Source organism: Athene noctua, chromosome 19 (genome assembly GCF_965140245.1).
Source record: "Athene noctua chromosome 19, bAthNoc1.hap1.1, whole genome shotgun sequence".
NCBI classification, from domain to species: Eukaryota; Metazoa; Chordata; class Aves; order Strigiformes; family Strigidae; genus Athene; species Athene noctua.
Window position 1 is genome coordinate 4,404,932 of NC_134055.1, and position 12,905 is coordinate 4,417,836.

The 12,905-nt window shown below is 50.9% G+C and overlaps 1 protein-coding gene across 1 annotated transcript in view; it reads left to right on the top strand.

Annotated features, from left to right (window-relative positions):
* Nucleotides 1–4,704: 4,704 nt before the first annotated feature.
* ASPA (aspartoacylase) overlaps nucleotides 4,705–12,905 on the top strand; it is an 83,374-nt gene continuing 75,173 nt past the window's right edge. The window contains exon 1 of the mRNA XM_074922614.1: nucleotides 4,705–4,999. Coding sequence (XP_074778715.1) covers nucleotides 4,712–4,999 — 288 coding nt within the window. The 5' untranslated portion in view covers nucleotides 4,705–4,711. The remainder of the gene's footprint in view (nucleotides 5,000–12,905) is intronic.

The following is a 12,905-nucleotide window of genomic DNA, read 5'->3' on the forward strand; positions in this document are numbered from 1 at the left end:
CGAAACAAACCCTGCAGGTGGTACAGGGACGGTGGGAGTCAGCTGCAGTTCCCCCTCTTACATCCCTGTGTCATGATGGATTGATGCAGCGTCATCCCTCTGCGACATAACTGTCCCGCCGTTGGTGCTTGAGCCATGAGAAAATGATGTAATTAATAATCATTACATAGATTTCTGAAGCATCTTTCATCTAAGTGTTTCAAAGCTCCTTGCAAAAACTCATTAATTAAGACTCGTAAGACTCATAAATGGCATAAAAGGTGTATGGGGATCTCCTTAGGGCTGAGATGAAGGCATCTCTTGGGCAGGATGTTGCAGCTGATTGACACCCTATAGCAACTGCATTTTCTCTTTTGATGTTATTTTAGTTAACTGATGCTCTTTGGTACATATTTGCACTCGTGCCCAGAGGCTGGTTTGGTGATAATGAACTGAATTATTATATATGGTTTTTTTGCATAATGAACTGAATTATTTTAAGTGGCACATTACCTAAGAGGCTGCAAATAGACAAAAATATTCAAAAGGTGAGAAAATGTGAAAGAATGGGATGAATCATTTAGGGAACACTAAACTAACGTCTTTGGTCAAAAAATTTCGCACCCAGTCCTTTAAAAACATGCACAATAACTGACAGTATAAAGAGAGCCCAAATATGACCCGTCTGATCCTCACACAGATTTCTCTTTATTTCCATGTAACTGTGTGTGGTTAAAGGGCCTGGTTTTGCCAGTCAAGCTGTAGGTTTCAATTTACATGTTGGGGTTGAAGCAGGGTGCAATATATTACAGAGTCCTGGTCTGCCAGGCTGCCGAAGTTGCAGTTGGTGATAAAATTCCCCTGAAAGTCTGTATTCTGGACCCACTTTCCAACCTTACACACTGATCTTTTTTCTACTGCCGAACCCATAGATCCCAACTGCTATTGCTCCTCTGGCTGGTAGGAGCAGGCATGTTAGAAAACTGGTTTATTTAGCTACGCATATCTGCTTCAAGCAGAGTGGACCCTTCCATGCTGGGACACGCAGTCTCCTGAGACCACACTACCAGCTGCAAAGTGACAGTTGCTGCCATCAGTAAGGCAAAGCTGTCAGAAACCTGGCCAGCTGGCAACGTGAGTTTGGGGTGGGTAGATCCCCCACCACACTCGATGAGGAAGACCGTCTATGTTGCAATTAATTTTCAAACAGCAGCCCCTTTTTCAAAAACCTCATCCAACCTGTCACAGTCTTCGTGATAATTCAATTATCTTTGCATCAGATTCTAGATAATTGATGAAACCTCAAACTACAAGTATATTTGGCATGAATTACATTTCCTGGACTGCAATTTTCTCCCCTTTTGGGGAATATGCAGAAGGTCTGAAGCTCCAATCCACCGTTAGTCACTCAGCCTTGGACCCTGGAGATCTGAACTGGGAGCACGAATAACATCAGGTTCTGGAGTTTTTAAAAGAGCATGACAGTTTAATTAACTGAGCAATCAGTTGTAATACGACTTGAGGACATAGGTTGGCCAACATCAGAGAAGCTGGGGGACAACTCCCTAAATTAAAATAGTCAAAGAAAAAAAAAAAAGCCTCACTGCCTGGTGATTTTTCCCTTCCCATAGCTAGAAAAATAAACAAACTTTAAGATTTGAAAAGATCTAAATGGGATGCTCTTGTCTGGACAGAATTAATAAAGCAGAACAAGACTTTATTGATAGCTTGGTGTCTTTGACTCAGATAATTAATCACAGGGAACTGCTCTGTTCAGTTACAGCATTCAGAAGAACACAAATGCAACAAATCATGTTACAAGTCATTGCCATCTCTCACATCTTAGGGCCAGTTTATTTATTTACATGTATTTACATGATGTTGGGATTCTATCTCATATAGAGACTTCTCACTACTTTGGGACTACAAATCATAAATAATATACGACTATGGGCTTTAACAGCCTAGATCTTACTCTGGAATCAGTAATAATGTCCAAAATATCTAAGAAGTCAAAGATGCCTTTGTACAGAAACACACTACAAGCTTAAAAATCTTGTATTCTAAACATTGCCATTAGTATTGTTAAAAAATTATAGAATATTATTTCAAACAAATAATTAGACATCTTAGACAAACTTGCAAAATAGCCAGTATAAATACTAATCACTTATAATCCAATAACTAATGTTTGGGGAGAATGGGAAAGATGCAGCACTTACATATAATGGTGCACAGCAGGATGGTGGGGAAGCTGTAAAATTAGGAAGACACAACTGATACCATTACAGAAGGGGCACTCCAAAACTGCAGTCATAGCAGCTTCAATTACAGACTTTTTTTTTTTTTTTTCTTTTAATGGGAAGACAAGTGGCTGCATGCACACATAAAATTCACGGCAAATTTGGATGTGGCTGACCTCAGTCCATTAGCCTTAGTGGGAACGGGAGGGTTGATACTGGCTTTTCAATTGTGCAGAGGATTTCAAAGAAGGGAGTTACCCCATGTCCCAGCCTGGCAAAAATTAACCGATTTTATTAAAATATTACAATCCCTTCTTGTCTCCTTTCTCTGGGAGGAGAGGTTTGTTCCTCTGTGCCTGGCAGTTGGGCACAAGGGGCAAGGGTTTTCTGTCCGACTCTCATGGGTGGGTTATAACCTGAACCTTGAAGTGTAATACAGAAAAAAACGGGGGTAAAAAAAAAAAAAAAGTAAAAAGCCTCACTCCCAGCAGAAAGGGCTGTGTCAGTGACCTGCTGCTGACAGTCTCTGGACATCCGAGCTCTGGGGAAGGGGCACTGAGTAGGTGCATAGACATGGGAAAAAGAAAAGCCCTCACTGTAGCTTCTGCAGCTTTTCCCAGCCTTGACCCTGCTGCAGGCTGCTCCCCAGAGCCCTTTCTGCTTCTGTGCCTCTCTGGAGTTATCCTGATTTACTGAAAACAAACCAGTTGTTCCTTCCTCCAGTATGTCCAGGTGGTATTGCCAGTGTTGTGTGGGCCTCACCTCGGATGACCTTTCTCCAGTTCACAGTGTTTTTCCCAAATTCTTGGCCATTTATGGTGTCATAAATACTTGAATAAACCTAAGGTTTGGTTTGTTTTTTTTTTTTAAATCTAGTTAAAAAACATTTTCTATGTTTCTCCATTTATGCATTTTTTCCATTTTGTTTTCCTAAATGCCTCGAAGAGTCTAAGTGATGCAGCAATGACCAGCAGTCGGGCATTTCTACAAACCAGGGATACTGGGAAAAGACAAGGCTGAGTGTGATTTTTGTCCCTTCAAAACTTTCCTGCGAGTTACAGGACAGAGAACATACACACCATTTTTAAATGCAAGAAGACACACCCCCACGAAGCACAAACGCTGGCCCCAGACATAACCGCAACATTTTATCCCAGACTTTCTGTCCGTGAATTCATCTATAAAGTGCAAATTATTTACCCATCCCTTTCCTCTTCGGGCAGCCTCGGGGAGCTCAGCACCCCAACTCCTGCTCGCCAGCAATCTGGGCGCACACCAGGAGAGGGTGCCAAGCCCCCGGCTCCTGCGCTACCAGACTCTGAACGATTTTCACCAGGAAAAGTCCCGCTCTGGGCTGTCTCTGAGCCACCCGGCTGCAAGGGCTGCGATTAAACCGCCAACCAACGCACCTCGGATCTAAAGGGAAAGCTCTTTTTTTTTTTTTTTTTTTTTTTTGACCAAAAGGTGCCCCAATACCTTTAACTCTGTTTCAGCGGAATCGGCAATAAGTGCCTGAAACTCGCCTGAGGATAGGCAGGATAAACAGATTTTTTTTTTTCTATACTTAAAAAAAGGATCTGGCTCTTCGGGCTGGCGGCTGGGGGACATGGGCACCGCTCGGGGGAGAGCTGAGCTGTTGGAGATCCAGAAAACCCCGTCAGATCTGCGAGGCAGAAGCATAAACTATCAATTTATGCTGCAAAGCGGCCGGGAGCTTGAGCAGGAATAAAACGCGGCTGATGCATGAAGTTTCAGAATGACTGTTATAAAAATTCATCTTGCACTGGGAGGCGCAGCTTTTATGCTTAAAGTAAAACCCGAATTCCCGAGCCGTTGTCCCTCGCTCTCCGCTCTGCCTTTAACACTTTGGAGAAACCCACAGGATTAAGGGATAAAATTAAGGGGGGAAAAAAAAAAAAAAAAAAAAGCAGACCCCGAGTAAGAAATTTCCCAGAGAAGGGGCCGCGGACCCCTGCGCGCCTCCCTGGGCTGTGCGTGAGTTTTAAAATTCGCCCCCCTCCCCGCTCGGTGACACCCGGGCTGCGAGAAATTCCCCGCAAACCCGCCGGGCCGCAGCCCCCACGCGTGTCCGTGTCCGCCAAAGCCGCAGCCGCGGAGCCGCAGCATCGCCGTCTGCGGGCACCTGGAGGGGGTGGAGGGGGATTGAAAAATATTAAAGATAACGGCAAGAATAAAAAGCCGGCTTGAGAAAACGGCCTAAAAGACCCCAAACCGTAGGCGCAGGTGAGGGGGGCCCCGCTCCGCCCCCCTGGGACTTCTCTCCCCCCCCCCCCCCTCCTCCTCCGCCCGCCGCGGGTGTCGCAACCGCGCCCGGCCTCAGCCGCGCCCCGCCGGGGAAGGAGGGGGGGGGGGGGGGGGGCGGCGCGCAGGCAGCGCGCAGGCAGCGCGCAGGGGGCGCGGGCAGCGCTGCCGGCCCCGCCGGCCGCCCCGCGCCGCGGCGGTTGCGCGGCCGCGCTGCGGCGCCGCCGATGCTGTCGGTGCCGGTGCCGGTGGCGGGCGCGGGGGCGGCGCGGGGCGCGGGCTCCCTGCCCCGCCGGCGCGCCATGTGCAGCGGCGTCGGTTGCTTCTGGGCGCTGCTCTCCGCCGGCCTCCTGGCCGCCTGCGCCGCCGCCTTCCTCTCCCCGGCCTGGCTCCTGCCGCCCGGCCGCGCCGCCGCCGGCTTCGGTTTGCTCTGGCGCTGCGCCGGGCCGCCCCGCGGCTGCCACGGCTCCGCCGGCCCCGGCAGCTTCGGAGACATCCCCTCCGGTTCCTGGCAGGTGAGCGCCTCCCCCACCGCGACGGCCCCCCAACCCCCCCCCCCCCCCCGCCTCCCCCAAGCTCCCCCATCACCTCCCCGCCATCCCCCCTGCCCTTCCCCGGGCTCCCCGGCATTTCCCCATCACCTCCCTGCATCGCCCCGACGTGCCCCGGGTTCTCCGGCACCCTCCCCCCCACCCCCCATCATCCCTCTCGTAACCCCCCAAACCTGCCCCAGGCTCTCCAGCATCCCCCTGTCCTCCTCACCTCCCTAAGGTCCCTGTCATCACCCCAGCGTCCCCCCGTTCTGAGCCAGGCCCCCCAGCAGCCCCCCAGCCTCCCCCCGCATCCCGGTCTTGCCCTGAGCATCCCGGGCATCCTCTGCATCCCCCCGCGCTGCTCTCGAGCATCCCTTTCATCTCCTGCATCCCCGCCGTGTCCTGCCCCAGAGCATCCCTTCAGCACCCCCTGGGTCTCCCGTGGGGTCACACCCCTCTTTGGGGTGCTTGGCCGCCCTTGGGGTGCTGCACGGAAACCTCTCGGGTGCCTTTGTGGTGGTCAGCGCAGGCTGAGCGCGGCCACAAAGCACGGCCTGACCTGGCCACCCTGCCGGGCCGGGGCTCCCGGCCGGGGCCGCACACCCCTCCACCCTGGGTGTGCCGGGGGAGGTCGGGAGAGAAAGGGGAGAGGTTTGGGCTCCCCGGCGGGGCACTGCGCATCGCTTGCCGGCTGAGTTCGCTGAGCGGGAGAGGAGCGGGGGGGGGGCTGAAACTGCTGCCCCTGGGACACGCGGATCCAGAAATCGAGCCCGGACGGGGGAGACTGCGGCCGTTCCCCTGCCCGGCCAGCCCGGGGTGGTGCCCTTGCCAGGTTTTGGGAGGAAGGAGGCCAAGGCCAAGGCTTGCCCCGTGGGGTTTGGTGTTGCTGGGGTGTCCTGGGGTGACAAAGAGCCGCCCATCCCCGCTGGGTGTGTGTGGGGACCACACAAAGCCCAGCCCCGGCATCCACCACCTGACTGCCCCTGCCCTTTCTTCCTCCTTTCCTTTCATTTTATTCTTAGCGTCTTACCCTGAGGTTGTGAGTGTGATTTCACTCCCGCGGCTCGAAGCACGTGAGCTTTGACTCGCTCTGGGTCGCTACATTGCAGGAACCCCGATATCAGGGCCAAGTCGCCAGGAGGTCGTGGCTGCACCCCACACGATGGGTGTCAGTGGTTGAATTTCTCAGCCTGCCGTGAAGCTGTGCTGTTCCCTCTCCCAGGATGCCAGGTCTGCCTGTGATTGCTTAAATCCCATCATGGTCCTTAAAATTGTCATCAAAGACAAATATTGTGAATTGCAAAGAAAAGAACCGGCTGCATAAAATCTTTCCTATTTATATAAAAACATGCAAAAATGCTCTTGTTTCCATAAGTTGGCCTTTGTTCAGCTGTTTTTGCAAATGCAATTCAGATAAACACTTCGAAGGAATAACAAACTTTAAAGATAAGAATGAAGCTCAGCAGTGACTCATTTGAACAAGCTTCAGCTACACGCAGCCTCAGCCTCTGAAAGCATTTTAGATCCAGAATATAACATAAGGCAAAGCCTCTGAGCTCCTGAGCTTGGGCTCTGGTAGGGATGAATAATACACGGCACCAGGTGAAGTTTACAGGGGATTTTGGTGACACATCTTTGTCACCTTTATTAATACCACCCAGGTAATTCATGAACAACAAACAGTGCAGTCTCTGTCAGGGGAAAGTGCTCCCCTACCAGCTTTCTGCCATGATGAGGATGCGAATACCTGTTGTGATGGTTATTTGATGAGGTGGAATATAATAAAATGTCCCTGACAGCTTTGCTAAGGCAGGCAACAGCTTTGGCTTTCGTGCATGAGCAGCCCTGGGAACCTGCACGCCTCCGTGCTCAGGACGGGGGGAGCTGCGAGCCGGGAGCCCCCTCCGCAGGTTCAAGCAGGAGGTTCTTGGTTTTGGAGAGATGGGGAAATTGTGGCTCCTTTATCTTTGCTTACAGAACTTGTTGACGTTCATTTCCAATTTTTCAAGCAATCTTGTGGGCAGCTCCTTCTTTAAATGAAAGCCTAACGTGGCCAGGAGTCTAAGGAGCTTTGGAAAACAGCCACCAGGTTTCTGCTGAAGTGGCCGAGGCTGGTGAGAAGGGTGTGAAGCTGTGGCTGTGGGGGCAAAGGAAGCAAAAGCCGACATGGGGATCAGGAGCTTTTCTAGGGTGAAGCTGATGGCACATCAGGGGAGGATGCTGAGAGCACATCTGGGGAGGATGCTGAGAGCACATCTGGGGAGGATGCCCACCTGCAGCGCACAGGGGGTGGGAGCAGCCCGCAGCTGGGATGTCCATCTCCAGGGAACGTTGTTCTTTTTGGTTTTGAAACGTGCACGTTTACCGCGTTTCAAATGTTTCCCTGTTCAAATGTGCCGATTTGATGAAGGGGTGGGGAAGTGTTCAGCCCGGCAAATGATCGTTAATGCCAGTTGTGTGTTTGCACTTGGGGGATTATGTTAATCATGCTACAAATGATGCTTTGAATCAAGTCTAGAGGTTAATTAACATGCCTTTCTTCTCTTAAGAGGGCCTTCATGTCTGCTTAGAGTTGCTGGCTTTTTTTCTGCTTCCTTTCATAATTACTTTGCAGCTCTCTAATATCTTGGGTACCTTTAATTTAACCCTGTCAGTGCTGAGGCTGCTGGGGCGTTGCATCGTGCTCAGCATCACGATGGTGATTTGATGGGTGGAATACAGTAAAATATCCCTGATGCCTGGAGATGTTGTGGCCAGGCTGTCCTGTGCAGGCTGAGACCTTGCAGGAGCTGATGGAAACTGGAGAGGGTCTGGCTGGAGCCAGGTGAGGAGGGAGGATGGTGATGGTGATATTCCCCCGGGCCACAGACAGTTTTTGCGTGGGGCCCTTACAGGGACAATTAATGGAAAGGAGGATCCGCTGTGGGAGGACCTGGAGCTGTGAGGGCTGGAGAGGGGCATCCCGAGGGGTGCGGGTGTCATGGGGAGAAGGGATTGCTCTTGGGAGGCCAACTGATAGAGCTGGGAAAAACAGATGAGCTCTGAGCTGCTTCATCACATCTCACTACTTTGCCTTTTTTTTTTTTTTTTGGTGCCAGATCGCTGTGTGCGTATGCGTGCGTGCAAAATAGTGCTTCATCCTGAGCTAATTTACTTTCTCGTTCAGTGGGAGCATTTGGCTCCTGGGTTCCTGTCTCAGTGCTGCACTTTGGAAGCTAGTGCTGCTTCATTTCAAATTTCTATTTTTATTTTTCCAGATAGTCTCCAATTATTTTCAGGCTTTGCCAAGCACGTAATCTAAAATAACAAAGAAGCTGATCAGCCCATGGTATTCAGGTTAAAACTACATGGAGCACTTGCCTATGAAACCAGGGATGCCCTGCTGGAGCAGAGCACAAAATAACCCACTCAGCACAGGGGGAAGGTTTTGCATAGCATGAGGAGTTCCCTGAGTGGGTCTTTCCTGGGTTTTTGCCCATAGAAGGACTTGAAAAGATTCAGCAAACCCTAGTGAAAATGCACAGTAAACCTCCTTACCCTTTTATTAGAAAATGATGAAAGGTTTCATAAACCTTTGTGGCTGGTTTCTCGCCCTGTCAGTTCAGCATTGGGTTCCCGATGTAACCTGAGGTTTGCCAGTTGGGATCAGGTTTGCGGAGCTATGCAGCAGCCCTGTTCCAGTGAAAAAGCACGTGGGGTGCTCATGGGCATGGGAGGATATTTGGAAAATCTGTCGCTTCTCTTCCAGCACAGGCTCTGGCAGAGGGAGCTGAGCGTTTTGGGGGTCCCTGGCTTGCAATGCAGGGAGCCATGTGCGAGATGGGCTCTCGAGCAGAATCTGTTCTACCTCAGGGGGCCGTGTATCAGACCAGCGTGTTAATTTGGAATTATCAGGAAATCAGCTTTTAGCTCCTCATCCTAAGAACTTCCCAAGGGAGCAGATCTTTCCTGGTTTACTCTACCAGTTTGATTTTTAATTGCACTTACACAACCTTGGCAAGAGGTGTAAGTGCTCAGCAATTCTTGAAATCACCATCTTCCCCTTTATGCATAGTACCTTGCAGTAGACTTTATCTCCTTTCATTAGCCACCCAGAGGTTTTTGACCTACATTAACAGAACAGAAAAGGCCCACTGTTGGGGAAACCTGTAATTCCTAGGCTCTGGCCCCATGCTTCAATGCCCGAGTAGCAAACCATAACCAGGACTTGCTGACCAGTGAACCGCTCACCACTAAGCTGGGCTGAAACTAGTGCTGAGACAGGGCCAGCTTATCGGTGGGCTGTGGAAGGTCAAGTTGATTGAAAAATACAGACAGTCTGCTCTCAGGATTAATTCTATCAACTCTGCTCTCAACAGGAGACACAAGCTGCTTTGCTTAAACAAAAGCTCGGAGAGGTGGGTATTAGCCGTGGCGTCACTGCTTGGGCTGCGGGGCCAGGGGCTGGGCAGCAGCCAGGGCTTAGCTGAGACGTGGCCACTCGTGACAGTGATGGCCAGTTCACGCTCAGTTGCCTGCCCACAAACCTGCTCAACAAACAGGGAGGCCTCAACCCTTGGGAGGGGTACGGCCTGGGCGCATCGGAGAGATGCTGGGCTGAACATTGCATTTCCCCTGTGTAGGGCCCAGAGCAGAGTCTCCCTTCGGGGTCCCCTCCACTGGCTCTGTAAGGAAAAGCCAGCTGGGAGAGCTTTGTGACCTGTGGGGCATTCCCCAGACCAGGACCGTGAGCCCAGCTTTGCCACTAGCACCAGGAAGGGGCTTATCCCAAGGAAGGATAATAGCAGAGTGCGGGTAAGAAGGTCTGATCTGGTACCCAGCGACAGCACGCTGCTTGCTGCCTAATTAAAATTTCATTAAGTTGGTTCGCATCCCTTGATGGAGGTCACAGGCACACCATTGATGTGCTAATGTCTTATTTTTCCCTTTTTTTCCTCTTTCACCACTATCCATCATGCTCTTAGATAAAGCAGTGCCATTAGGAACTGCTTTCCAGCATCCCCAGATGCAATGGCACTGGAAGAAAGACAGCTGTAATTCATCAGACATATTATCTGTCTCTTATTTTCTTCCTAATTAAAAAAATGCGCTTTTTTTTTTTTTCTTGAACTGGTTTGGACATTAACCCCTCTGGTGTTTGTGCTGAATACTCTAATTAGCTGGAAAGTGGGAAAGTTACCTGGAAGGCCAGGACTGGCCAATCTGTATCTCATGGTTTTATTTTTTGCTGAATTTTGTGCGTGAGCTGGTGAATCCAAGCTGGGGAGAAGTGCTCCCCTGTGTGTGCCACGGAGCGGGCAGGTCCCCATCAACCAAATCCTTCATTTGAAGGGGAAGAAATGAGGACTGGAGCCTTATTGCCTCCTCTGCATCCCTGTGCCCCAAAACACTCTGGCTCAGGGGACCCTGATACACCAGCCTCCTCCCCGGCAGCATCACGCCTGGAGCTTTGCGTTTCTGCCGGGCTGGTCTGGGGAGCTTGGACCCGCTCCCGCCCTTCCCATGGGATGACACCAGGCACTTCCCAGCCCTGCTGGGCAGGCGATAGGATCTGCATGGGAACAGGATGGAGAGGGAATATCAAATAGGAAGGAGAAAACTCTCAGATGGCACCGAAAGGAAGGTAATTGCCAGGGAGGAGAAGATGAGGACGTGTGGGATCTTCTTCCTGGCCGTCGCTTTAATGCCGACCAGATGGCGGATGTTTGTTTCTGTGACTTGTGTGGGGGAAATATGAACAAGCTGCGAGTCTTGATCCACCCACCCCTGCGCAGGCAGCATCTCCTGCAGAGGCAGGCGCCCCGCTCTCGCGCCCAGGTGGGTATTCCCGGCTTTCACTGAGATTTCTTACGCCTTTGCCCCAGGAGAAGGCTCTGCTGGTTTGGGTGTAGGGCAGCCTCGCCCAGCGTGATGTGGATGAAAGCGGGGGTTTAGGGTCCAGTGCAAAACTCTCGGGAAGGTTTGGGAGGAGTTGAAGGACTTGACGGCCATGTGGTGCCAGTGCCACCAGCTTGGGGGGGCGGAGGGGCGCAGCGGGACCTCGTTGGGCGCTGGGGTGGAGAGGAGGCAGCTTTGCTGCTCCAGCACCGCTGCTGCCCTGCAGATAGATACCAGTCTGAGTATTTGCACTGATCCTTTCCAGCCCTATTTATTTGCCCTCTAACTGGCAGTGGCGACTGTTCCTCTTCTACCAGGAGCTTAGCCAGGGGCATTTTGAGCTACGAAGCAGAGACAGACCCAGCTGCCAACATCTGCATCTATTTCCTGGCACTAACTCCTGGTGTGGCCTCCTTGCCAGCACTGCTGCAAATCCCAAACCCCAGGTCTCCACTCAGCACCTCCGTCCAGTGCTGATTTAGTTTTTTAACGAGGTTAGAACCCCTGGTATCCATTCAGTTTCTGCCTCTCCAGGTACAGCACTATCTGGTTTAACCCCCAAAACATCTTCTCTGAATGAATATTTAATCACACAGAGCTCTGATGGGAAGGGACTGCATGAAAAAAAGAAAATGGTTTGATTAATTTTGCCCCCTCTTCTCTTACAGCCAGTTTTCCCCCAGCAAATTTGGGGTTTCTCAGACCTTTGCTGCCTCAGCAGACACCACCAGAAAGCCAGACACACTGTGACCTTCCCTCTCTCTCAGCCCACGGCTTTATTTCCTAATTGTTTAGGGTATTTATTTTCTGCCCCCATTTGCAAAGGTGCTTAAGCATTTGAGCAGGGCTGAAATACCCAAGCAGTCTGTAACCTTGCTTTCAGCCTACTGCACCAGGTACCCCAGGACCCATCCAGGATGGCAGCTCTCAGGGGTGGTCAAGTTCCAATTAATAAATTGCATTAATAAACTAATCTGCATCATGGCATGACCCAGCGCTCAGGATGCAATGGCAGTTTTGCCAACTTGGTTTATCTCTGTCAAGCCAAACACTGGGTACCATTTCTCGGCACTAACTCATTGGACTGGACAGTTTTTTCTCCCTTTGCCCTTTTCATTTTAAACTGTAAAGATCATGGATGCTGGCTTCAAGACAGGTTAACTTTTAGAAAATTTTCATTAGGGATATTAAGTGATTCTTCCCAGGATGGTCATTGGGTGACATTTTAATTTTGATTTTTTTGGGGGAATCAAACAGCACCTTCAGAAGATTTATTGCTTGGTGAATGGCATAGCCATGGTGCGTGTCAGACCTGTAAAATAGTAAAATAATGGGTAGGGGATTGTTGTTAATCGGAATTTATTACGCTACATAAAGGCATATTTACAGTCCCACCAGGGGACTATTAATTTGTTTGGGGATAAACAATTAATCTCCCTGGGAGTGGGAGCAGAAAATCTGACACGGTTTTATGTCTTTTCCCATGGCAGCAGAGGCAGGGTAGCTCACAGCCCTGGTCTGCTGGGCCCCCCGGGGGGGTCTCCCCTGGCCCAGACGTGGGTCTGCAGTGCCTGGGGACAGGCACCCCCCGGGCAGCAAGGTTCTGCTTCTCCCTGGCCGGTTTTGCACTGGGAGCTGTGGTCTCTGCTGTGATCAATGGGCCTTTTTCCTGCCCCGGCCTGAGCTGGGCTCTTCCAGACGGCCTCGATCCATCCTGTTTGTTTCCTCCCCCGCCATCTATTTTTGGGTTTCAGCCTTTGCATCCTGTTTCCTGCATCCTCTCCTTTCCTTCCGCTCAAGATGCAACAGGCACAAACAGGGAGGAGAGAGGGAGGTGCTGGGCAGTTGGAAGGAGAGGGGTTTTAGCTGCTACTGTTTGGTACCAAACTACCTTTGCTCCATGGACTTCTTCAAACTTAAACCTTATTATTTTCCTTCAGAAGCAGCTGTTTGACCTGCAGGTGCAACTCAAGTACAGGGCAGGAGCACTTGGGATAATTTCCCAGCCAAG